This window comes from Melospiza georgiana, chromosome 9 (assembly GCF_028018845.1).
Source record: "Melospiza georgiana isolate bMelGeo1 chromosome 9, bMelGeo1.pri, whole genome shotgun sequence".
NCBI lineage: Eukaryota > Metazoa > Chordata > Aves > Passeriformes > Passerellidae > Melospiza > Melospiza georgiana.
The window spans coordinates 10752424-10777860 of NC_080438.1; the positions used below are offsets into that span (position 1 = coordinate 10752424).

Here is a 25437-nt window from a genome sequence, read left to right on the forward strand (position 1 = left end):
CTTTCATTTTTTATAACTGTATAGATATGAGACTGCCTTATAAAGCTGTTTGTTATTCGTGGCTGTACCATCCTGTCTGTCTATCCAAAAGACAGCCATCTCCTTTAGGGCAAAGAATTTGGTTCTGCCTTTTTTCTTAACAGTTCAGAAGTGATTATCTTAGCATACTAACAGTAAAGCCATGTTTAAAACCCAAAGTACTTAGAATAATTTTTCAAAATAGAATTAAACTATATCAGTTTTGCTTGCAAGATTTTAAAGAGGTAATTGTTCGTTATCTACTCATAAGGATTTGCAATGGGTTTATACAGGAAAATCCTTCTGATTTTTAGCAGCATTAAAGAAGACACTGCTGAGGCTTAGCCAGATGCTTATGATATGTAGCAGTTGTGGCTGGCAGCACACAACTCCTCCTGCAGTCACAGCCCCAACTCACTGCGTGGGACCCCAGGCACGGGAGCTCCGGTCCCTCCTCCAGGGCCACCTGCTCTGGCTGGGACCCTCTGAGCAATACTGCCAGCTACAGAATGGTACAGTTCACTCAGCAATTATTCAATATGCCAGAATAGTTTGGTAAATAGTCTCTTAAGTGTGATGTCTCTTTAGTTCAGTGCTATAGAACAGTTAAATATGAAGAGCTACATAATTTTTAAATTCCCTCTCTCAGCTGTAAAAAGCAAATGTCTTTACAGGTAGCTAGTTCTTACCTCTGTGTACATAAAAGTCTTTGATAGCAGTTCCCCTTGTCAACACTTCTTTGAATGATGTTGACACTATATTTGCAAACTCCAAAGAAAGTCTGTTTTCTGGGGCATCATCTCTGTGATTTCACATATATTCTCCCCTTAATTCCACCTTAGGTAGTGAAGTAATCAATATGTTAAACCACAATTTAACTCTCAAGAGATATACAAGTATGGATTTCTTGACTTCTTAGTTGCATTGGACAGGTTTCCTCCAAAGAAGAAGAACCAACATGGATACGATAATGCAGCAACTGTAGTCACACCATTGATAGGAAGTTAGTGGCCAGGAAGAAATTACTAAAATCAGAAAAAATAAGGAAATCTTTGACTGACTTGAGTGTTAAATCTACTTTTAACACTACCTGATGAGGTCATGTCCAACACATGGAATACAAACAGCTGAGAAAGATGCTGATCACACAGTTCTGTTTATCAGATTTACTACCAAATACAATAAACATTTCTAGCTTTCTGAAAGTTGGCTAAACTGAGGATAATGTGAATTGTTTATCCTAATCCCGAGTAAAAATACACCTAATTTTCCTATAGCATATAACCAGTACAGCCCACTGTACACATTATCAATAAGTAGACGACAAACTAAATACGAATTATTTGTCTTTAATAACTGCTGGCTTGAATCAAGACACATTATGGATAACAAAAGCAAATGTGTCAGTTTATCAAGCTCTTTGAATTTTCATTACCAATTTGACATTAGTTGGGAAATGCCTTTCTTTCCTTGTTATAAATCAGAATTAGAAATAAAACAAATTTTAAAAAGCATACAAATCACCCCACATGAGCTGTTGAATTGCCTAATTCTGGGGCTGAAATAGATTCATATGTTCCACTGGAAGATGCAATTTTGACCTTATTAAAGCCAAGAGAATTTCACTCTTTTTTAATTGGAGTCGAAATTTGCTTCCTATCACAAAAAAATATTCAAAAGAAATTTTCATCAATTAAATTTGTCAAATTACTAAATTTAAATGATGCTTGAAGAACCAAATTAGTACCTTAAATGGAATGTTTTCCGTCATCTTCATTCTACCGTCCAGTAGCTTTATGGATTAGTCATTTAACCTAAAATTGTTTTCTCTTTAGCAAAACTTCCCATTTGTCCTGCTAGTTTTTATTATGTGAACTCAGCAAGGATGATTTTTCAAACTCTCATCAGAGCAGTTTGTAAAGTGAAATGTCAGTAAGAAAAAGTCAGACATAGTTTGACCCATGTCTAGGCACCTGTTGGTTGTAGAGCTCAATGCTGGACTAGGCAGCAGCTGACTGGTACTGCTCCCTTATCACTGTCAGGACACAGACAAATGTACTTCATTTGAGAAATGAAGGCTTTATCAATGGACAAATTGCAGAGCCACTATTGATCTTACATCCCACTTAACATGAGACAAGAGGGTCCAGTACAAATGATAAACATTTAATTGTAGTGGACATCAAACAATGGGCTCTTGCTTAAGCAACAGAAAAAAACCTAGCAAAAAAAGAACTCAGTTTTTTAACAAACCACACTCTTACTTAGTCAGAAAATTCAGCAGAAGTTCATCTAGATCTGCAACACTCTGTTCTCATTTCTGTTTAAATGAGAGGAATATTAGCAAGTTAAGAGGAATATTAGGAAAGGACTCTTTCCTTGCTTTTAGTCTCTGTAAAGTGTCAGAGCTGAGATGGGAGGAGGTATTTGAAGTCCTAGGCCCCAACATTTGTACATATGGAAAATAAATGTGCCTGTTAAGATCCTAATGCAGATGAAAAAGGCTGAAATGAAGCATATTCAAGGCAGACTCTACCCCCAGCACTCACAAGTCTAGAGGGTGCTCCCTTCAAACACACACTTGGGGAGCAGCAGCACAAAGCCTGCCTGTGCTCCATTCCACCTGGTGCAGCAACTCACATCAATGCAGTTACACAGCAATCTGCAACTGAAAAAAATAACTGTTGCACTTTTTAATGTACTTTATGTAACATCATTTTTCTAGTCATTGTTCTATTAGATTTACAGACCAGCAGAATCTCTGCCTCAGGGAGCTTCCAGTCTAAATACACAGAAAAGATTAAAAAAATACAGCAGCAAACTAAGATGAAACATGAGGTTGTCAATACTTTTACTCCATAACTCTTGCTGAAGGTTTAATATCATACTTATGCAGACAGGAAAATAAGAGGATAAGCATCAGCTGGAGGTAATATAACAGGGAATATGGACTAAATTTTTCTACTAATTACAATAGTTAAGAACACACAAACAAATATAATAGGAGGATGAAATGAAGGAATTAGTGAGACAGGGGTTTTATCAAACCAAAAGGAAAACAGGAAAGAAGACCAAAAACTTAGATAAGAATCAATTAATGCAGAATTATAGATAACTAAGTGTGCTACAGATATAAAGATATAACCTGGTAAATTTTGCATTTAGATATTGATTGAATTAAAGATGAAGTAGGTGTTGTGAATTTGAAGTGGGAAGCATTACATGACAGTCTTCCTTGGCAAGCCAGTACAAGTCACTAATGGAGAGCTTATCCAGGCATGGACTTGTCATTACAGATGACTCCTCTCTCACAGGGACAAACAGTAGGGTTTAATGCCTTCTCCAAAGTGGTCACTCTCGCTCTTTTTACTTTGGGAGTTTGTAAATACACAACTATTTTTAGTTAAATAGTTAGGTCTTGTTAGACCTCCATAGGTCTTGTTATATATGTGCTGTTTATAAAACTCGTGTTTAGTTGGGCTGTAATAATGAGGCGGTTTTATTTTAACCATTGGAAGTTTTCTTAGATTCACCCATTCTGCTACCCAAACAGAATGCCTGGTAAATACCAAGAAACCAGCAGTTGAGGGGGTCTGGAGAGCACTCTGGCACAGCTTTCAGGCTTCCCCACATTACATCTGCATTTAGAAAAATACTTACTGCATACCTGTCTGATTCAGGCTGTCTCAACCCTCATGTCCACCCAGAGTATGTACTGGTGGCTAATACTGGCAGAGAAACACTTCCTAAACTTTATGGAATCATTTGGAATTCAGGAAGGACCGATTAGTATTCCAGAGTTGCACCTGCTCAATATTTATACCAGAGAGACTTGGCAGAAGCAAATAAAGGTACATAAAGCTGATGCTTGTCTTAATTAAGTGCAGTATAATAGGTGTTGGGGGTATTTTTCTTAGTGAAGAAAGCAGTTTAGAAATGACCAGATATAACTCATTCTGAACTTCAGAGTTTAAAGCTAATCAATATGTATTTATAACAAGGGAAGAACTAAACATAATTTATTATTAGCTGACAACTAACTAATAGATAAAATCAAGTTTTATTTAAGTACCTTTTCCCACATACCAATTTCTGACAAAAAAATTGCTCCCTTGGATTCTGATTGGGTTTTTTGCATCATTTCAAATAGACTTTTTAAAATTATTCTCTTACACGCAGACTGCCTGGGAGTGAACCCAAAAAATGGAGAACGAGACATCTTGCTAGGATGATCCTTTCACTGTGGCAAACTTAGCAATAGGAACACTTCCTAATTTTATGATGAGGAATCCTTAATGGCAGGTGACATTTTTAAATGCTCCTTTAAAGTACACAGTCTCCATATGTGCTGATGAACAGGTGTTGACTGGCACACAATGCAGGGATCACAGGCACAGTCCCAGCACAGCCAGCCCGGGCTTCCCTCAGATGTCACTACAAAAAGTTTTGAAAGAGAATGAAGAAGGTGAATAAATAGATCTGGCATATTAAGCCTGAGAGGCAGAAAAGAGAAAGTGGAAAAGGACTTGGTCTGGAAAGGTGGTGGGTGGGAAATGGAGGTGGCATTCCAGGCAAGTCCAGGGCAGGAGGTGACCTTGTGACACTGAATGACTGATGACAGGTAAGGCAGGAACAGCCACAAGGCCTTCAAAGTGAATGTGGCAGGGAAAGGAAAGTTGCCAAGACAGGGAAGCAATGAGATAGGAAGGGTGCCTTGGCAGCACTGTTTGCCACTGCCAAAGGATGAAATGCTGGGGCACTGAGATGTGATCTGCTGAAGCAACATGTGTCTGTTAAAAAATTAATCAGCTAAACAATGTCCCCTGTGCACATCCCACGGAAATCAGTGAGAATACATTTGAAGGATTAGCTCTGTAATATCAGTTTGGGATAAATTGAATTAGTAATACACAAATTTCAAGGTGAGGATCACTGTCTTTTGGAAGATATAATCTCTGGATATAGGAAAGCTCTGCTTCTTTAAATCTGAAGTCAAGATGGTGCTTCTCTAAATTATTACGACAGAGCTCAGTCAAAAGTTACAGACTTGATGCTCAACCATTGCAGTGAGCAGAAGATTGAAAGAGGTAATAATGATGATTATAGGGGTCCCTAAATAGTCAAGCAGTTGAAATTTATCATGCCTTCTAATTTCAGGTTTTACAAATATTTCTGCATTTGAAAAATTCAAATCTGGTAGCTTTTAATGTGAACAGTTGCCAGCAATCTTACATGGTCCCTCCCTGCTGTGTGCTCCACACTGCCTTGGAAACCAGGGATCTGTTTCTTGCTAGAGACGATGAGGGCCAGCAGAACAGTTAAACAGGCAGCCTGCTCCTGAACATTTAACTCTTCTCTGGATCTCAGGCAAAGCAGCCAGGCTACTCCACTCTGGCACTAGAAGAGCTATTCCACTTTTCTACTTTAACCCACTGGGAAAGTAAAGCAAATGAATATGGACAAAACCTCATTTCAGAATAATCTCATGAGGGATGTTCTCCTTTCATGGATACAGCATTGCTCAACAGAGAAATCAACCCTTTTCTCTTTAATTCTGCTCCTCACTCCATTACTTTGAAGTCTCTAAAATAATATCTCAACTATGCAATCTGGTAAACAAAAGCAATAGTTATCTATCTTTGTAAACAGTGGTGAAATCCAGAGTATTAAAGATACTTGGTAGACTAGATGCAGACTGGAACAATACAGTTTGAAATCTCTACAGATTTTATAACAAACAACATTTTAAAATTAATCTGATTTAAAATATCTTGATGAAATTTTGAGAAAATTGGATCCTTTCCTTTAGAAATCACTTAGCATGAAAGTAGTTCCTTACTGCATTTTCAGGGTCTAAAACTTTGACAATTCATCTTTTGAGGGCCTATTTTAGAAGTGTATTTAGTACATGTAAGAAAAAGTGTTGTGAGGTTTGGGGTTTTTTTTGGGTTTTTATTTTCCCTGGCTTTTATTTCTTTATGGAAAAAACCAAAAAGAATGACATATTCATTTCTCTTACCTGTCAAAACCCATAGCAAAGCCAAACAATTAAAAATCAGTCCCTAAATTTCTTTAAGATGTTAAATGATATATAGAGTGATGACTTTGACAAACAATGTTTTGCTCCTAAGAACATTATTTCAGTGAGCTGGCAGGTTTTAGTCCATCCTTCTATGCAGGTTGCACACAAGTGCAGGCAGTATGAAAGAAATTAGGACAGTGTCTATCTTCCAGCTGCCTGTCTTAATGAAATCTACAATCAATGGTTTTGGGAAAAAAAAGCATGTAATATAAAAGGAATAAAATACAAATTCTGGAGTTATGAGGAACAATTAAAAATTAAACCAATATTTTTTAATAAATAAAATTTTAATCATTCATCTCAGCCCTGCATGTAGGAGTAGTGAATGATAAAATTCTTCCAGGAATCCCAGAGAAAGCCTTCTGTTTCATGGCTGATTGAGCTTTTTGAATAAACTGCACTAAATTATAGAGGAAAGTTAATAATTGCTGTTGATTTGTTCCTGATTTTATTTCATTAAATGCAATGAATGCTGCAAATTCATACCTCATGTAACTGTTGAGTACAATGGCATTATTTGAGGCATGAATTTGATTCAATCTGTTCATTACTTGGTTATGTTGTCTGCTTGTCTGACAGCTGCAAGCCATGGAAAAAAGATTAACCATCTTCCGCAAGTACTTTTTCTTTTCATGTCCTTTTTTTCTAAAATGCATATTTAACAAGGTTTTGAAATAACAATAGGATTAGATGCTTGAGAGAAAATTAGGTCATATATTTGTTAGATACAAATCTTGCAAGTAATTAGAAACATGGGTATCAAGCAATATTTGTATTCTGTACGGTTGCCTTTGTGTGGAGACAGTGGGGATTTCAGAATAGCCCAATCAGTGTGCTCTGCAATTTTTCCCCATTACATTTATAGAATAATAGTAAGGATGGCTTTTAAACACCTCCTCTAAGGAAGAAAATTACCTGCATGTAACCCACATTTATAGGTGTCTCTACTTTTGGAATACTTTTACACTTCCTTACCATTTTTAGATATTTAAGTTGCAAGTTTAGATGTACTATATAGGTAACAAAGGAAATACAGTATTTACATAGAACCTTTTCAGCTGCTGTTGGCAGAAATCCTTAACATCAGTGACTACTTTTCTTAGTCAAGCAATTAGCATAACATGGGAATAAATGGTTACATATTAAAATACAGATAAGTGAATGAATATCCTAAATCTTGGAGCCAGTAATACTACCCTATAGTCTTAATTTGAACATAAGCTTAAATGTTTCACTGAATGAGATTAACTTTGCAGTAGTAACAGACAACAAACAAATTCTGGTTTTAAATACTTTTAAAACCAGAATACATAGACTGAAAACTGCCTCGTGTATTTATAGTTTAAAAAATACATTGCAGAGGCTCTTACCTGAGTTTATACATGGGTAATGTTGGCCATTTACTGGAGAGGCACTGTAGACTATAGCAAATTTCCCTCTTTGTCTTGCCCCTTTGCTGCTTGTGCAAGATTGAGCACTGAATGAGAAACAAAAGCAAAGTCTATGTCTGAGGGAATTAAAATAGAGAGGTGAAATACTCTAAAGAAACAAGGGAATTAAAATAGAGAGGGGAAATGCTGTGCAAAGCAACAATGAAAAGAAATCACAGGTGAGAAAAAGGTTCTGCAAGAGGGATGGAAGAAGAGTGGAAGAGAAGAGGATATCTAGGCAGATCAGGAACCAGGAGTGATTGATGAAAACAAGGGACAGCAGCGATGCGGACCAGAGGAACAGAGAGAGACTGGAGGGCTTGAGATAGGAGTCATGAAAATAGGGGGAAAAGGCCAGGAAGGAAGGAGAAACCACAGAACTGTGATCAAAGCCAAGTCAGAGGTGGAAAGGGAGGAAACAGAAGCAAACAGGAATGAAACAATGAAGGAAAATTGAGAAACAAACTTTATGGCCCAGCCTTGAACACAGCTGGAATGTTGAATTGGGAGACAGAAGGGGACTGTGCAGAAACACTTTCACAAGCTTGTGGCTTGGAGTCTGTCCCAGATGATTTCTGCTGGCAGGAAAGGGGTGGGGAATGAAAACTGCAATTCCTCAGGTTCAGGCAATGCTGCTATCAAGACTGGATGAACCTTTTAGAGGAGGAGCTCCTAGTATTGCCCTGGTCCTGTGCAGAGCCATTTAGCATGGGACCAACTGAAAGAGTAAACCTCAAAACAGTCCATGTGGCATGAAAAAATTTAATTTACACATCATTCTAAGAACATTTTAAGAGTCTTCTTTATAGGTTTATTCAAAAATTATTAAGGAAAATCCTACATTTAAATCATCTTCAGTACTGGGAGGGTTTGATGAGTATTATAAATATATTACACAACATCTCTGCTTGCCAGGTGAAGGAAAGTCTCATCTCAGCAAAGAGAAAGATTTCAACAACAGAGTGGGGAAGGAGATTACAACAGCATCTTTCCTCCCCAAGGCCAAAAATTATAACAGAGATCAGCAAACTGCTTGGGACAAGATAGACAACACTGTCCAGTCTTTCACCAGGGAAAAACCTACAGCCTAAGCAGGACAGGTGTCCTTAAAGGCTGGTTGAGGCAGGTTGGATGGGTGGCCGCTTGAGAAAGTTCTTTCCTCTGGTCTAGGACCATCCAATTTGGGACACATTTTTCTTTAGAGAATGGAGTCACCAGCAAAGGTGAAAAGGGCAGGTATCAAACTCACATGCCCTAAAAAAGTGCTGGAAAACAATACTGCACAATGAAAATATCTTCCAGAGAGGAACGTTGTGAGAGGTGACTGTGGGAGCAGTGTCATCCAGACTGCACACTGTGCTCCAGCTGGCCACCTCTTACAGGTGGCACTTCCTCACGTTCTGTTTTGAGACAGGAAAAAAGAGCCTCACGATTAATTAAAACCATAGATGAAGCTACAGAGATGAGCCAGGGAGTAAAGAGGGAACAAAGCAATTAAGAACTTTCCTGTTAAAAATTCACTAGGCACACTGTAAAATTCAGAGATTGTTATGCCCCTCAAAAGTGCAGCAGAGAGAAGCAGACACTTAAAAGAGCTTTCATTACTTACGTGCCTTTGGCTCCCTGTCAGGATACTGTGGAACTGGAAACAGCTACAGTAAACGTATTTTCTCTGCATTTGCCTTTCTTGACAAAACACCTCCAATATTTTGATCTCAAGAATAATCAGCTCTTTTGCATTTCCTTTTCAACTAACTGCAGACTTTTGCAAGTTAAAAATTAATGACAACTTCTCTTCCTCTTTTATTTTTTAAACAAAACCCTTCTGTGCTCTTTTCTGAAAAAAAAAGTCTTTTTCCTACAACCTGTAACTATTAGTGTAAATGGCAGTCCCACCACTCTTTCTCCTTCTTTGTGGCAACACACAAAATGAATTCCACCGCAACCACCTGGTTTGGGGAAACCATAATTCTGGAAATGAAACATTGTGTTGTGTCCTTTACCACTATTATGGGCAGTCAGTCTGTTAGAACATATTGGACGATTATAGGTTAGTCTTTTCAGACAAAGCCATGGGTTTCAAGTTAGCAGTAGCCATCTATCAATTCTTGAGATTATGCCATGATTTACTGTCACAGCATCATGTATTCTCTGATTTTCTGCCTCCTGTGAAACATTGTGCTTTCCTTTTCTATTGATGTATCAACTATAATAGTTACAAGCAGCTACAGAAAAATCAATAGTGAACTTTCATTACTGTGCACATAAAGAGTACCATGCTGTGAGAGCACCTACTTCTTAAATAGTCACCAGCAGTAAGGTGCACTGCGGATTCTGTTATTTTGGTCTAAATTAAGAATGTCTGAATTGAAAACAACAAATATCTAAGATTTTTGACACCACTGGATTCTATGTCAAGTTTTCCAGTACGTGATTTTTTTTCCTGAAGTGTCAGGCTTGATCTGTACTTTCTGTACTCTTATCTGCGCATTTTTTAATATAACTGACAGATGAAATTAATACCAAAATAAATTGCCAGGCTGTGCTTAACTTGGTTGGACAGAAGCAGTAAGAATTGTGTTAATCTTTGTTGAACTAGTCTGTCTTATTAGTCAAAGCAAGCTGACTGGTGAACAGACCAATAATCTCTGTGTTAAACACGAATAGCATAGAGTTGAAAGAGGCAACACAGTGTTACCACACACTCAGAGGTGCTCCTAGGAAGAGCACTGAGTTGCTTTTCAACACAAGGTTTTCAAAAAAATAGGGTGATTTTTGTTTTAAAAATACTTGCCCACCTCTGGGAACAAATTAACTTCCAATTTGCAAATGTAAATTAAGAGAGGCAAGAACAATAAGCATGTGAGTGGACTGCTTGAAGGAGCCCAAGCCATTCAACGTTTCAGGTCATTTCCCCAGAAACTGGGCAGGAGCCCCTGCAGGGCAGGTGGGCAGCTCAGCTGCAGGAGTTAGTGGTAACTTTGGCATTGTGAGACTATGGTGATTTACAGCTGTAAATGCAGTGGTTGATGCTCAGTACCTTAGATTTGAGAGCCTGTGGATTTCCATAAAACTAAAGCATGAGGATGCACATGTGTATGCACATCAATTGTATCCTGCCAAATGCTTATCTCACTGTCTGCCATAGCTCCAAGGCTACAGGAAAGCACATTTTCTTGGCTAGTGTGGATCTGGAGCCCCATAATTCATGCTCCTCCTGTTAAGCCTGTGACTGTGTTGTCCAAGGAAACATCTCATCCATATCTGACCAAAATATTTCAGTCTGAGCTGAGCAGTGAGCACAAATCTGCAGTTTTCCTGCTGCTGTTTCTTACTGAGCGATTGAAATGTTAAAAATGTGCTGAGGCAGTCCCTCACTGAGAGTGTCCAGTCCTTTCTGACCAGGACTTCCAGTCAAGAAATCAGAGGCAGCTGAAAAGTAAAACTCTCCCTTAAGAGCTACGTGTTTGAAATGCAGGTGTAAGAGTATTTGCTCTATTCCTCACTTCCCTACCCTGTTTGATTGATGAGTAACCATGCTGCCAGAGGGACTTTCAAGTGGGCTTTTCTTTTCATATCTGTATGTTTAAAAGTTTAAGGAATAAGGATGAAGAGCACATCTAAATCTTTGCAAAAATAATCACCACACATTGGGTGCCTCTCCAGTGTTTCCTACAGGCAGCACTGACACTTGCAGTGTAGTTGGAGGTGTCCCTATTTAGGCTTCTGTCGTCCCATTTGCCAAACCATTTCCACAACTAAGCTCAGACATCTGGGACAGTAAAAAGTGAAATTTGCAACTCCCTCTCAGATCAAATGTCAGAAGCAATGTGTTCTGAAATAGTGCAGCAGAAAATTCTCTCTGCTGGTAGGGTTCATTGTCCAAAAGGCAATACTGGCAGTACTCCTTTGCACATTTAAGCGAATTCATGGGCTGCTGCAGTCAGGTGTGACAGTGATCTGGTGACTGGTACATTCCTGTACATACATGACATTACTAAACTTGTTGGTTCTTTTCATCTAAGCCAGTGTGGTTTTTTGTCAGCACTAATTTGATAGGGGATTGAAACAGCACCAGCTTCAGTGTACCATCAATGTCTTGTGAGCTGTCTGCAGCTACATTTACATAGAAAATAACTGTAACTGTCTAAAAGAGAGTCCACTTCTCAATAATAGCAGAATTCAAGTGTTTGGATAACAGGCATCGTGTATTTGTTTCTACTGTAGTGCTTTCAGTACTGATCAAATAAATAAAAGCATTTAATTTTATGTTATCTCAGCACAATTATAAAAGAAAATAGTTCTGTTACTGATTTCCACTTCCTGTATCTTACACAGGCAGAGGTGATTATCTTTTTCATGTTCTTTCTAAACTAGAATCAGCTTCCACTGATGCAACTTGGTTCAGTGAAAAAAACCTCAAACTGTTAGAGCAAATATTGGCACACAGAACTAGTAAAACCATGTCTTGAAAAGTCTCAGAAAAGGGTAAAAAGAGGTTTTTGAAATCGATGACTAAAAGACAATTAGTTCTCACACTAAGCCTTGTCTGAAAATAGTGCAAGAGGCTTAAAACTCTGAATTTTTGGTCAGTTATGTTGACAGAAAATCATAGCAGAGTGCTGTACCTCTTAGATCGGCACATCACTAAAACACCTTTGCTTAATTCTCCTTCTCTCAACGAGAATATATTATTATAATTTTTGCTCCTGTGGGAATTTAGATTTAACAAAAGAATAAAGCCAAACAATATTCACCCAGTAATAAAAATCTGGTATGAAGTTCAACCATTATCTGGAAATCACTATAATGATATAATCCAAACTGGCTGATCTAATATTTTTTAACCAAGTTGAAAAAGTTTGAAATATAATAATTAAATGCAAATACAGTTCTGATCCCAAAGACCAGAAGAATGCCTTTAAGCTAGTATTTATAACAAGAGCTATTCGACTGAGCTCTCTTGTAAATTTTATCATACCTGAGGCAGTTTTCCTCAGTCGATTAGCTGGAAAGCTGAATATATCCTGAGGCAAACCAGACATCTAGTACAGGCTAAATTCAACTACTGGAGCTTAAATTTGGCTTAATATATCCCCACTTGGATCTGCCTGTTTAATTCTCTTTCATATGATAACGTTGGTTTATTCATAGTCTGGACTTGCCACCTGAACAAACTGTACCTCATATCTTATTCTAATGGAATAGGAAAACTTTGCAAAAACCACAAAAGTTCCTGACTGAAAATCTAATGCAAATTTGGGATTAAAAACTGTTTTGTGAAGTGACTACAAGATTAGTACTGAGAGATTTTTCCCCTAAGGAGTACTGCTTTTTATGATCATGCATTTTTTATAATCTGCAGAGACAGATGGGCTTTATAAAAGGATAGAGCCTGATACTCAAAAGGGTTTCAGTGGCAGCTGCATTTCTCTGTTTTAACCTCAGTAGAAATTTATATACTATATTTTTCCAGAAAATATTTATATTTCTTCTTTTTGGACTATATCACCCCTTGGTCAACTTCCAGTGGCAGCAGCATAAGTACCTCCAAGATTAATCTGTTCCATTATTCCTATTTTAAACAGTACTTGAGTAGCAAGAGAGGGATAGAAAGGGAAAAGACAGATAATGTGCCAGCTTCTCATGAGACCAATAAAGGCAAACATTCAGAAAAGTTACAAATGTCTAGGCAAAAGCAGAGAAAAATTTTTCTAGGTAAAAGCAAATCCCTCAAAAAATTTCATTCCTTATTTTCTAAATATTCCACTTCTTCTCACCTAAATAACAGACTGGTTTTTCGTCTTCTTAAAACTATACCACACTATTATTGCAATTTGCATATAACACCCTTTTTGCCTCAGTTTGTAACTTCAAGGACTTTGTATGATGTCCTATCACCATTCCCAGGAACTTCATAAATATTTATGACTTCTTAAACTATTCACACCCTACAAATTGCAGGCATTGACAGATAATTCCCTTAAAACACCAACAACTCTGTGTGCTATTGAAGATTCAAAGGATGTTGCAGAAATTAACTGGGGAAACTCTTTGGTTCAATAAATTTCCTACTTAGTCTCATTTTTTAGCTCATCAGAAACCTAATTTCTGCCTTTATGAAATTTTATACTGTGATACTACTTCTCTGGCAGATTTGCCTGTATGTAGACATATATATATATATATATATATATATATATATATATATATATATATATGTAAAGCTTGGTGATAGGATAATTAGCACAGTAGCTTTGTTACCAATGCTCATTCTAACTGAATATTCAAAGAAAAAAAATTTATTGCCAAACATATATTATGGCCCTGGAATGAGGCAAGGAGTTCAGAAAAAGAATGAGTTTTGGCTCACCTTCTTTCTTGGTTTATCTGCGAGACCTTCACTAAATCATTTCTGCCCTAGTTTACCAATGTGTGCTGACATACAAATATGACCATGCCTCCACAAGACAGTGGTTACAGATTTTTTTTCCTAGAAAAGAGAGATTTAGATTGAGACATTTTTTCTAGAATTGATCTGTCATTTACCTTAAGCAGTCACTAGATCAAACACACAAACAAGTCTAGAAGCAGGATCCAGAAAGCCACATCAGCCCAGGCAGGTTCCCTTTCCACCAGCCTACAAAGGCAGGCAGGAAATTTGGGTTTTATCACATAGGGTTAATTTTTCCAATGCACCAGCAGAGCTTCAACCTAAAGACTGAAGCACACTTTCACTGAGAACAGCCTGTAGCAAGCAATACCAGAGATCACCCATTGGCATGGTGAGAGACTCCAGTTATTTGGGGATTTCCTTGAAGACACAACATAGCAACTGCTCTCCAAACTCCTGTTCTTCTGTCATGTCTTCAAAGAAAGCAGCAGCTACTCTTTTATATGGAACATAATCCTATCATAATATTTATGAATGCTGAAGCATGGACTAAAATACCTACAGAATAAACCTTTGGGCCATGGATGAGCTGCCCTCAGTCCCAGATGAGCAAGAGACAAGAAACGTTTCACTGCTGGCCCACAGGGCAGGAGCCAGGCTGGGACTCCAGCAGGGGTAGGACTGCTGGCAGGGTGGGAGCTTTGGAAAGTGAAAGAAAGTGAGGTGGTAGTGGAGTTTAAGCATGGCAAAGCTGAAATGCCAGCAGTGGAACCACTGTTTGGTGTTGTGTTCTGTCCCCACATCTCCTGGGCTGGGGCACAGTTTCATCCCCACTGGTTCCCCATACCCCTGGCTTGTGGATCTACCACCCCTGGCTTTGTGGCTGTACCTGGATATATTTTTTCCTCCCAAGCTGCAGTGAGAAATGCTGGACTTTGTATTTAAGGGTGTAGCTGGCTGTGGAATTTGGGACAGGATCTGTGAGCAACTCTTCCATCAGAGCCCTAGCAGGATCTTGTTTTATTGTGTTTCAATGGCCACAGTATCACGTATGCTTCATGTGCAAGTAATAAGGATGTTGGTTCCTGGGGTGTCAGGACAAGAAGTGAGTGGAGGTTTTGTTTGTTTAACTTCCAAGAGAGTACATGCAGCCTGAGCTGCTGAAAGTCAAGCTGTTTTATTTTCCTGAGTGATGACTCAGTAATTACACCAGTCATAAAGATTCAATAAATCAAATTAAGCTTTGCCCTTTGTCTTTACTGGTACTGTAAGAAAAGAAACAACTGAAATGCAGTAACCTACTTCCACATTCGCACAGGGACAGGAATCCACCTTTTTTGCCCCATGTCTCTCTTCCCATTGCAGAGCTAACAGTGCCAAAAGCAATTATAAAATTACTCACAAAATCAATAAGCATGGTTTTTAACAGACATCAGGAGCTTCTCAGTAAGAATCCATCATTTTACAATCTTTTTAGAACAGAAGAATAGGTGTCAATATTTTAAATAGCATTAGAAAGAAGCCTACCACTATAAAGCAATATGAAAATGTTTCAGTTGAGTCTGAGTTCTTCTGAAAGAAAACAGAAGTCCATCAAGATTGAAAACTGAGGGAGTGAAATAGGATCCAGACTAGGAATTGCAGCTTGTTCTCCTAAGTATCTTGTTCTCACTTTAAAAATATATACAGTCTTGCCCAATACTTGGGCATGAATGAAACATTCTGCTATAGAAGAATTTAATTAAGATTTTCAAAACAATGTGCCCTTTATCAGATGTTACGTTCAACTGAAAATGAAAATTACTTTATGACCCTAATAAATAGTCAGAGATCGACTGCTGCACTGTTACAGACAGCTTAGCCACTGCCAAAAAAGAATCATAAAGACAGGATTCTACACATTCAGTTTGGACTTGGGAGTCTTAAGAAAAGTGCTTTTTGTTTTACGCTGTAGAGGTTTTTCAAGGTTTGGAAAGTGCTAAATATATGCAGCTTATCACTGAAAAAAATACATCTATCAAGAATTGTTTCCCATGACTTCTAAGTGAATAATATTCAGCACAGTCCTGCTGCAATAAAATTGAGGGGAATTTTGTAGTAAGGAGCTTATCTTTACCATAAATCTTCCTTCATTACAGCATTTTGTCTGTCAAGAAGGCTTAGCTATAGAATGGCATGCATCTGCCTTCATGACCGATGTGCTATATGGAACTGCTGCTGTTGCCCTTAGTTTCAGTGAAGGAGAATTGTGGGTAATTTTCACAGATTGGCACTTTATCAACCATTAGTACACTTGTCTTCAAAAAAATGTTTGCCACATGTCAAAAATCTACCTGTGTTTTAAGTCCTATAATGCACAGATTTTGCAGGGCTAGCAGAAAGTAGGAAAAAGTAGTACAAAACTGTTCAAATAGAGGGAGTTTGTTAACATCACCTCAGTCCTGGTTAACTCCCCTTCTTTGAACTATTTTGGGGTAAAAATCTTCATCAGAACTAACATATTCCATCCTCAAGCTCACATGGGAATTGGCCTCACCCAAAAGGCCCTGATGAGCGCCCCGGCCACGTGAGGAGGTACAGTGTCGCTTTCCCTGATAAAACAGAATGTTTCTAGGCAGAGGCAATGCTGCTTCTCAAGCCGTGCAGCACGGCTGCAAAGAACCAGGCAAACCTCTCAGAAGCTAACCCTGAAGGCCATTCTGGCCAAAAGCAGCCTCAGCAGAGTTTGGAAGATGTAACAGTTTATCAATGAGCTAAACACTCCTTGCAAAGAGCTGCTAAGTGTTAGAGGCATCGGGTTTCAATAAAGCCCTTTAATGATGGGGCTCATCAGCCCCCTCGGGTGAGGAAGCTCAGGCCAGGGCTGGTAACAAGCCCTAGTGCCCGCAGTATCCATGAGACTGGAAGCAGCCTTGTGAAAGGGAAAAATCCTCTTTCCCATGGAGAAACCCAAAATCTTATTTTGTCCTTGCAATGGTGCAAAACGCAAAGAGGCAAATGAGCTGTGTTCACACCTCTTCATTGCTTCATGTAGAAACAGCATTGAATAAAAGACATGAGCAGTAAAATTTAACCAGCTTTCTCTGGGAAATATTTAGTGCTCCCAAGGAGTTACTATTTTTCAAAGTTAAATCTCTCATTCTGTTTCATTTTTCTTTTTAAAATTCCCAGACCAAAGGAAAGTCTCTATAGATTAGTACATCCCCAAATTTTCAGTATTTCATGTCTGGAATATGAGAGGGAGAAAATCTCTCTGAAACCTAAATATTTTTCCCCTCTAAAGACCAGACCCATTTTGGGGGAAAATATGCAAAAGTGTTCTCCCTGGGCTGAATGTTGTGTGCAGTTTCAGCTTAACACACGGTTTTATGGGAGATATGGAAAATAATCAAAATGGGGGATATCTGGGAATACTGGCAGATCTTCACTGTGACTGCAGAGCAGATCCTGACACACTATAATACCGTTTTTGTCTTAATCGTCAAAAGTAAGCTATAGAGAACAAAAATTCTTTGTCTGACAGAAAAGCAATTGCTATTTCTTGTAAAACATATAATATATTCCAGAAGACCTAAGGGTTTACTTTTCAATAAGGATAGAAAAAGATGCGCGCCCCACTGTGAGCTCACAGTAAGGCTGTTTCATGTAAAAAGTTGGTAATTAGTCCCTGAGTGAATAAAGTAGAAGAGCTAAGAGACTGATACTTACTGTAGCAACACAAAACACTTTTTCTAGCTGCTAGGATTTAAAGGGTGTGTGGGTGGGAGGGGGGGACCTACTCCTACTCATTTAATTTACAAGCATTTAAACTTCAGAAAATGATTTCTTGCATTAAGCTTAAACATGTGTACTTTAAATTGTTACTAACCGATGTAAAGATCAGTAAGAGACATTCCAGTTTAAAAAAAAAATATAACAGGAATGAGGAATTATGCGAAAGGATAAGGGATGCCGTGCTGTACACATCAGTAGCAGATTTCATGCTCATTGTACTGACTGCCTTCAGCAGCTACACCAGCATTGCTTGGTGTCTCACCAAGTTAACTCCTCAGCAGTCTAAGGAAATACTTGTAAAACCAAATCTGTTTGGCCAGAGTTCCATAATAAACACCAAGCACAAAACCAAACTCAAACCACAGGAAAACCATCTACTTAAACCCCAACATTATTATTTGTATCACTGCCAACCAACACTAAGTACCATCAGCGAACACAGTACCATTTCTTGTTCTACCTGCATAATTTGTAGGTACTGGAAATAACTTCATATTCACATGCTTTCCTTTGTTATTACTCATCTTAACCAGAGCAACAGTTTATGATTCTCTCTAAAAAAAACACATAATTTTTATTGCAATTATGGGTTCAGCAACCTATTTCTGACAACATATAAGTATCCCAGGAGAGCTTGAGAGATGACAGTGGAGTTTTACACAGTGCTCTCAGCACATATCCTTTGACTTCTCTCTGTTCAGATTGTCTCATTTGCTTTATTGCAGCATTCACTTGAATATGAGATAAAAACAGACATCAAAAGTCATATGCAGAGATCTTGGTCACTTCACAACTTCACAGAGACCCACCCCAAATCAGGTTACCCCTATGTCCCTACTATTGTAATTGCAGTCCTGAAAGACATCTACACACAAATGAATTATGTAGTGATGTCCTAAATTGTAATTACTTGGACTGTCCCTGATTCAGTATAGAAATTCAAGAAAATCTACACATTTCCCCTGGTTAACTAATAACATCTTGTTTACAAGCACTGAGCCTCACCACAAATCGCAAGAACTTGTTTAGAGGAAAGACATTAAAAGTATTTCTCCAGGCTGAATGTGGCACAGGAGCCCAGAACTACTTTTGTTTACTGTTATTATAAACTGGACTTGTTTCTAAAGCTTGGCTGCGGTGCTTATTTTGCCACATTGAAGGAACTGTCCCAAGATGAGGAAAAAGACCAGCACAGACCTTCCCCTGCAGTTCTGCAATGCTCATGGGACTCCCTGAGGCCACAGAGCTGACAGGGGTCCAGGAGCACCTCACACTGCACCCGTGCACCCACTGCCAAAAGCCACTGATCCTGGGTTTGGGGGTAATATATAATACATAAAATGTGCCTCCTCTTGTCTTGGAGTATAGCATCAATTCAGCTAAAAACAGAAGAATAAGTGTCTCTAAAACACATATTAAACTTGCTGCATTGTAGAAAAATATTAAAAGTTTGCAATTATCAGATTTTGTTTCTTCTTTATCTCTGTAAAAATTTATCTTGTGATTTTTCAATAAATATATAATCCACGCAATAACATTTAAACAGGGGGTAAAAATAATAATGAACCTGGTTTTCCAAGAAAACAGCACAATCTCATACACAGTACGGCTCAAAATAGACAGAGAGTAACAGAAAGATACCCTTTGAATTTAAAGGGGGTTGAATAAGATAACGGTTTGTAAAACTTCCTGACTTTTTAAAGTTATTTTTACAGAGGAAAATAGTTCTAAATACTGGTTCTGAAATCATCATACATTTTACCTTGCTGTTTCAGTTTAATCAGTAAACAGTTCAATCTCTAGCATAGTCCCTGTTTTCTGTGGGAGTTTTTATGTTCTAGCAATTCATTCATGACTATATTTTGCATCTGAAACAACCTATTTAAGCTAATTGTGATAGGTGATACTGTTTCTTTTTTAGCTTTATAAAAATATGCTTAGAACACCCAATTTTTAAACCAGGTTACACTAGCTATAAAATACCTTGGGAGTTTTCTGTGGGTACATAAAATAATAAACAGCTATATTTTATATGAGAAAATGTCCAGTGTAGTACAGGAAAACATGATTATCCAAAGATCTCCAGAGACACTGGCAAAAAGACTTTGGATAAATGAGTTTGAATAGCTAAGGGACCAGGCATAGCAGCTTTGAAGTTTCCAGTCCTCTTCACTTGGGATAATGTAAAGTTCAGATGATTCTTGCTGGACAGCCATCACAATTTCAGTATTACTGGCAAGTTCCTTAAGTCAACTAACTGGTGGATGTTATGTCCCCAGTTCCCAACCAAGCAGCACAAATCCAGGAGTCACTGGCTTCATTTTCACAGTGAAACTGGGACAGGAAAGAGGCAGGCAATAACAAGCCCAGCAGGAAGCACTGGCCCCGGTTCATGCAAGAGGGAATCCAGTGTGCAGCTGGCAGCCAGCACATTCCAGAGGGGCTCCTGCTCACAGCCTGGAACTCTGCTCGGGAGGCTCTGTGTGCTGCCACCGGCTGCCACTGGGACCCTTGGCATCTTTCCTATTCTCTTGTTCTAAAGACAATGTTTTTCTCCTCCAACCATTTCCCTCATGTTCCAGCACAAAGTTATGTGCAGAAACCAGTATTTACTCTCTTTAAAGCACTTCTAGGAAAAGCTGCAGTGAAACCCAATTTACACAGGCGCCCAGGCTCCCAATGGAGCAGGTGACCAATGTGTGTTCCTGTTTTGCAAAGGAAAACACTCATTTCCCCACAATCAGAGGCTGGCATTTACAATGAACCAAATTCTGCAAAATTCTCCGTCTCCCGGGCTCCAAAAATATCCCCAGATGAACAGATTTGTCTTTATACAAAGTGAATAAGCAGCAGAGTTGTGCCCAGTAGCACCATGCTCTAGCCTTACAAGAAAGTGCTGCAGTACTCTACTGATGGTAAAAATGATCAAACACAACCAAAACAAGCTCTCCCAGCAAGTGCTCTCTAATCAGCTCCCTCTTCCTGCATTAGAGCAGCACTCTAATTTGCAAGCTTTATAATAACTTCTGCATTTATCAGACATGTTAAAAGACAATTTCATCCGAGTGGTTTTTACACAGGGGAGCAAACAATGAGGAGATAATATACTGGCATTTATCTCTGACCAGCATTTCCAGAGCTTGAACTTGCTGTATAGGAACAGAAGATGATCAAACAGAGGCAGAGTGAACAAACTGTACCTGCCGTGCTGATGTAAATGCCCCGTTGTCCAATACCAGAAAAAAAAAAATCAGTGTTGGATTTCAGAAACCATATGCAGGTTAAAGGGCACCATTCTTATCTAGTATTCTACCCAAAGGACAATGATTTCATTTTATAAAGATCATTAGTCAGTGAAATATATATTTTAGAGAGTTTCTAGTAGGGAATATTATTTTGGCAGTCACTGGAGTGTACCAGATGGTTCATTAACATAGGCTAGACAAGTCAAAGGCTTTCAGAATCATTTTGAAAATGTCGAACAGAAACAAGAGCACTGTCACTTTTTATTAGAATTAACTACATCATACCCTGGACACAGATTTCACCTTGGGTCAGAAAAATTAATACAGAATTATATGAATTGTGTAACATAGTAGGTTAAAGATAGGGCTTCCTCTTGGGACTCATTTGCTAGCAATATATTATGGTCTTCTACTTTAGGAATCCTCAACCTTTCTTTTTGTTAGCTATGAAAAGAGCTGACCTTGCTCAGACTCCATTGGTGTCTAATTGATTTGAGGTATATGCAGAATTTCAACAAGACACTCCACTAAAGCTCTTTTGTGATCATTTTCCCAGGAAAGTTGGCAAAAGAGTTCACTGAATATTCAGCAGCTTGTAAAGTATGCTTTTGTCAGGAGGCAAAAAAATACATCCATTTAGTAAAACACTGACTTCATAAACACGAATTAAAATGCAACTGAATTGTTACCTGGGTTTTTTTCTGTCTTTTTTTTTATTATCATTCAGATGTCAAAAACCTCGAGAACTTCCAGCTTGTGGAAGGTGTTCAGGAACAAGTGAATGCTGCTCTGCTGGACTACACCATGTGTAACTATCCACAGCAAACAGACAAATTTGGGCAGCTTCTCCTGCGACTACCAGAAATCCGAGCCATCAGTATGCAGGCCGAAGAATACCTCTACTACAAACACCTGAACGGGGATGTGCCGTGTAATAACCTTCTCATTGAGATGCTGCATGCAAAGAGAGCATAAATTATACCCATTAGAGCTTCTGCTTTCAAGGAAAAGAAATTATTCTGAACTGCTCCAAGCAACACTAATTAAAATGTGGTTTTAAGACTTTGCAAAACGGTGTAATAATCAAATACTAATAGTAAATAAGTGATGTATCAGGGTATTTGTATTGCAAACTGTGAATCATATGCTACACATCCCCAAAGGAATCTATATAGGACTTTATACTGGAGTGAACTTACCAAGTGGATACCATCACCAATGTCAACAAGAAAAAGGACAGAATGATCGTTGTATATTTAACTCTACTGATTGCCAACATGAAGAAACCTAGGTGAAAAAAAACCTGATCTGTATTATTGAGCTAAGATGGTGGGGAATTTGAGTGCACTAAATTCCTTCACTGCATAGAAGGACTCATAAAACAGTTACAACAGATGCAAAACTGCATCTTACAGCATCTTCTGTCATCCTTACAGGGACCCAACACTTACTTCTTCTGTGCTAAATGATGTGGCATCCATTGAACAAGCTGTAAAAGAGAGCTGGCCTAGGCCACGTGCTGTGGCCACCAAACCCTCCGAGGCTGGGCCTGCCTGTGGGGCCTGCAAACCGCTCCTAGGAGGAGTCTGGGATCCAGTTAGATTGGCATTCTTAACTGTGCTCTGAAGTTTGTTTTGTCACGTGTTCATGTCGTTCTACCAGGCAGTATCCCTCTTCTACTGCTCTTATCAGATAGCTGTTAAGCAGCTAAGGAAATATTCCAAAATAAATTAGCCAATTCAACTGCATACTCAAGATGGCTCCACTATATATTCATAGTTGTTTCCAAATAAAGAAAATAGAGATATTTCAGCCATCCCAAACAACACTTTCTTTGACAAGAAAACAGAAATAAGAACACCAAATACTGGTGTTAAAAAACTAAAAATAAATTTTTAAAAGAATTTTGTAATAAAAGAAGTGACAAGTGAGTTGTACAACTGGATGATGCCAGGGAGCTTATTAAGAAATTATCTTTAAAATTGCCAGTCATTTGGAAACTAAATTTCAACTCAAACATCCAATATCTAACGAAACTTCCTGTTTTCAAAGTTAGGTAATATACCTATTTTACGCAAGGAAAGAAGAGTGATACTGCTGTGTCTATGTAGGCCAAAGTCTGCTGCAGAACAAATATTAGAAAAGAACAAACACTTCTCTCTTTGTCCAAATGAAGATATCAGTATTAACATGTAGTGCCACATTTATAAGTCTTGCCTTATTTCATTACCCGTAAAGGTAACTGCGCAGGTGTAGATCAACATACATTTCAAAATAAAGTATTAATCTCTAGCATTAACAAAAACATAGTGTTTACATTCTTTAGGTCCTGTGGGGAAAAACTGTGATAAAATTGCAGAGCAGTGATTTCCTTATTATTTCTTTTAAATTGGTAATTATTTTACCAGTACTTAATTACTGTATGTCGTGAGACACTAAAATCAATAGGGGTATTTCATTTTTGCTTTAATTTTTGAGATTATTGGCTGCACAATCACTTGTAGAAACTGTATAAAATTCTAATACTTTAATTTTTTTTCATGAAGATTGCTGGCTTTTGAATAGTTTATTTATATTGTATATGATAGTTTTCACTGTAGACAATTATGATGCTAATTTATTGTTCTTTGGTTTCATCTTTATATAAGATATAGCCAGAATGAAGAAGCCAAATATATGTGTTTACTGTAGCATGTCTTCAAGTTAGTGGAACATAGTTCAGGGACACAGAAGGGTCTTTACAAATTAAAATCATTCACTTGATTAAATGTCTGTAAATCTTCATAATCCTAAATGTAGTTTATTTAAATCTATTGTAAATTATGTGAGTTGTAACTTTTTCTGTTTCATGTGAACTTGAAAAGGTGCATTTCTCTCACTTTTGTCCAACCATTCATCCATTGTATACCAAAGACATCAGTTATTACATCTGCATTAGTACGAAGCACACTATTTAACTGCCTGTATTAATCAGCTCTAATATTCTGTCCATGCATAGGGTACCAACACAGCAAAGCCAAGTGTCTGCAACTCCTACATGCCTGTCTTGTACCACAGCACACACACACTGTCCTACAGACCTGGAGCAAACCGAGCACAGCCCCTCAGCATCCCCCAAGGCAGACAGAAACACTATTTAAATACCAGTGCTCTCCCTCAAACAAACGAAATTAACAGAATAGTAAAGATTGATGTGGCTGTGAAATACACAAACAAGATAAGTGTGGTCATTCTTTCCTTTCAGAAAGAAAAGCAAAGCATTAATTCAAGTGTTTGCATTATCTTTTTTTTTCCTGTTGAAATGCTACAGTGAACTTCACTGACTATTAAGGAAAAAGCTGAAAAAATATTGCTAAATATTCATAGCACCATTATCCATATACAGGACAGAAGAATTAAAATAAGAATGTAGAAGAAAGGAACAATTTAGGCTCATGAAAATGCTCTCAGATAATTGAACATATATTTGCCCCCATGCAGGGTTCCAAGAATCCCATCGTATTGTCCGAAGTACACGAACAAAACAAAACAAAAAACAAACCACGAAAAGAACCTGCTCACGTTAATTGTTAACTACTTTGCAACCAAGCATTTTCTTCTGACTGCCTTATTGATTACAGGATATATTAGTAAAAGCAGACTAAAATTCAAAAAGGTTTAGCTTTGGCTGGTTTATTATAGTTGTTCTGTGTTTGTAAACAGACAATCTGTAAAGTCTGATTATTTGTATTACAGATGTTCTGCAGCTGCCTTGGATTTAAATCCATGCAACTCTTAGAATGTGCAGTGAGTTACTTGTTGAAGTTGAAGTTCTCTTACTGTATCAGTGAAATACATATTGTCATGTCAGTTCTTGCCAAGAGTTTCTCATCAACAATGGAATTATTTTTTTCAGTATTTCAATAAATATTGATATGCCCGTGCTGATTACTTTATAATTGTCTTTATAATACCATCATTCCACTGAAATGAAGAATCAGTCAAAAATCAGTTACTGAGAAGAAAAGAGTAAAATGCAGGACAAATATGAACACCAAAGAGAATTTGATACAAGTGGAAGACACAAGTGAAGAGAACAGCACCTTCAAAAGCTCAGGCAGCATCTGGGACATTGCCTAGGCTGAAGCCAAGTAAATACAGCTAAAACAGTTTAGAAAAGCTGGATCTATAACCAGAAAGAAATTTACTGCTTAATACTTTCAAATTAGCACCTTTGATCTCATACTACTTTACATGTGCCCACAAAGAGTTAAGCAGCCAAAGCATCAGGGAGGGAAAATGACAGAACAAAAGAAAATCAGGTAACAGGATCCAGCAGGGCTCAGGATAACCTCTCAGCAATGTAAATACGTGGCAGGGCCAGGGGCAAACCCACAGCTTCCAACATAACTGCCAGTGCAGGCTGCCAAGGAGACAGATGTTACTGCTACTAGAGGAAAATATTTTCCTAAAGTTGCCCTCTGGCTCATTTGACTGCTGTTCTGAGAGCAGGAG

General features: G+C 38.1%; 1 protein-coding gene across 1 annotated transcript in view; it reads left to right on the forward strand.

The window, feature by feature from the left end:
- The window catches only part of NR5A2 (nuclear receptor subfamily 5 group A member 2), an 84317-nt gene extending 62399 nt beyond the window's left edge, over nt 1-21918 (forward strand). The window contains exon 8 of the mRNA XM_058030346.1: nt 21671-21918. Coding sequence (XP_057886329.1) covers nt 21671-21918 — 248 coding nt within the window. The remainder of the gene's footprint in view (nt 1-21670) is intronic.
- Nucleotides 21919-25437: the final 3519 nt, after the last annotated feature.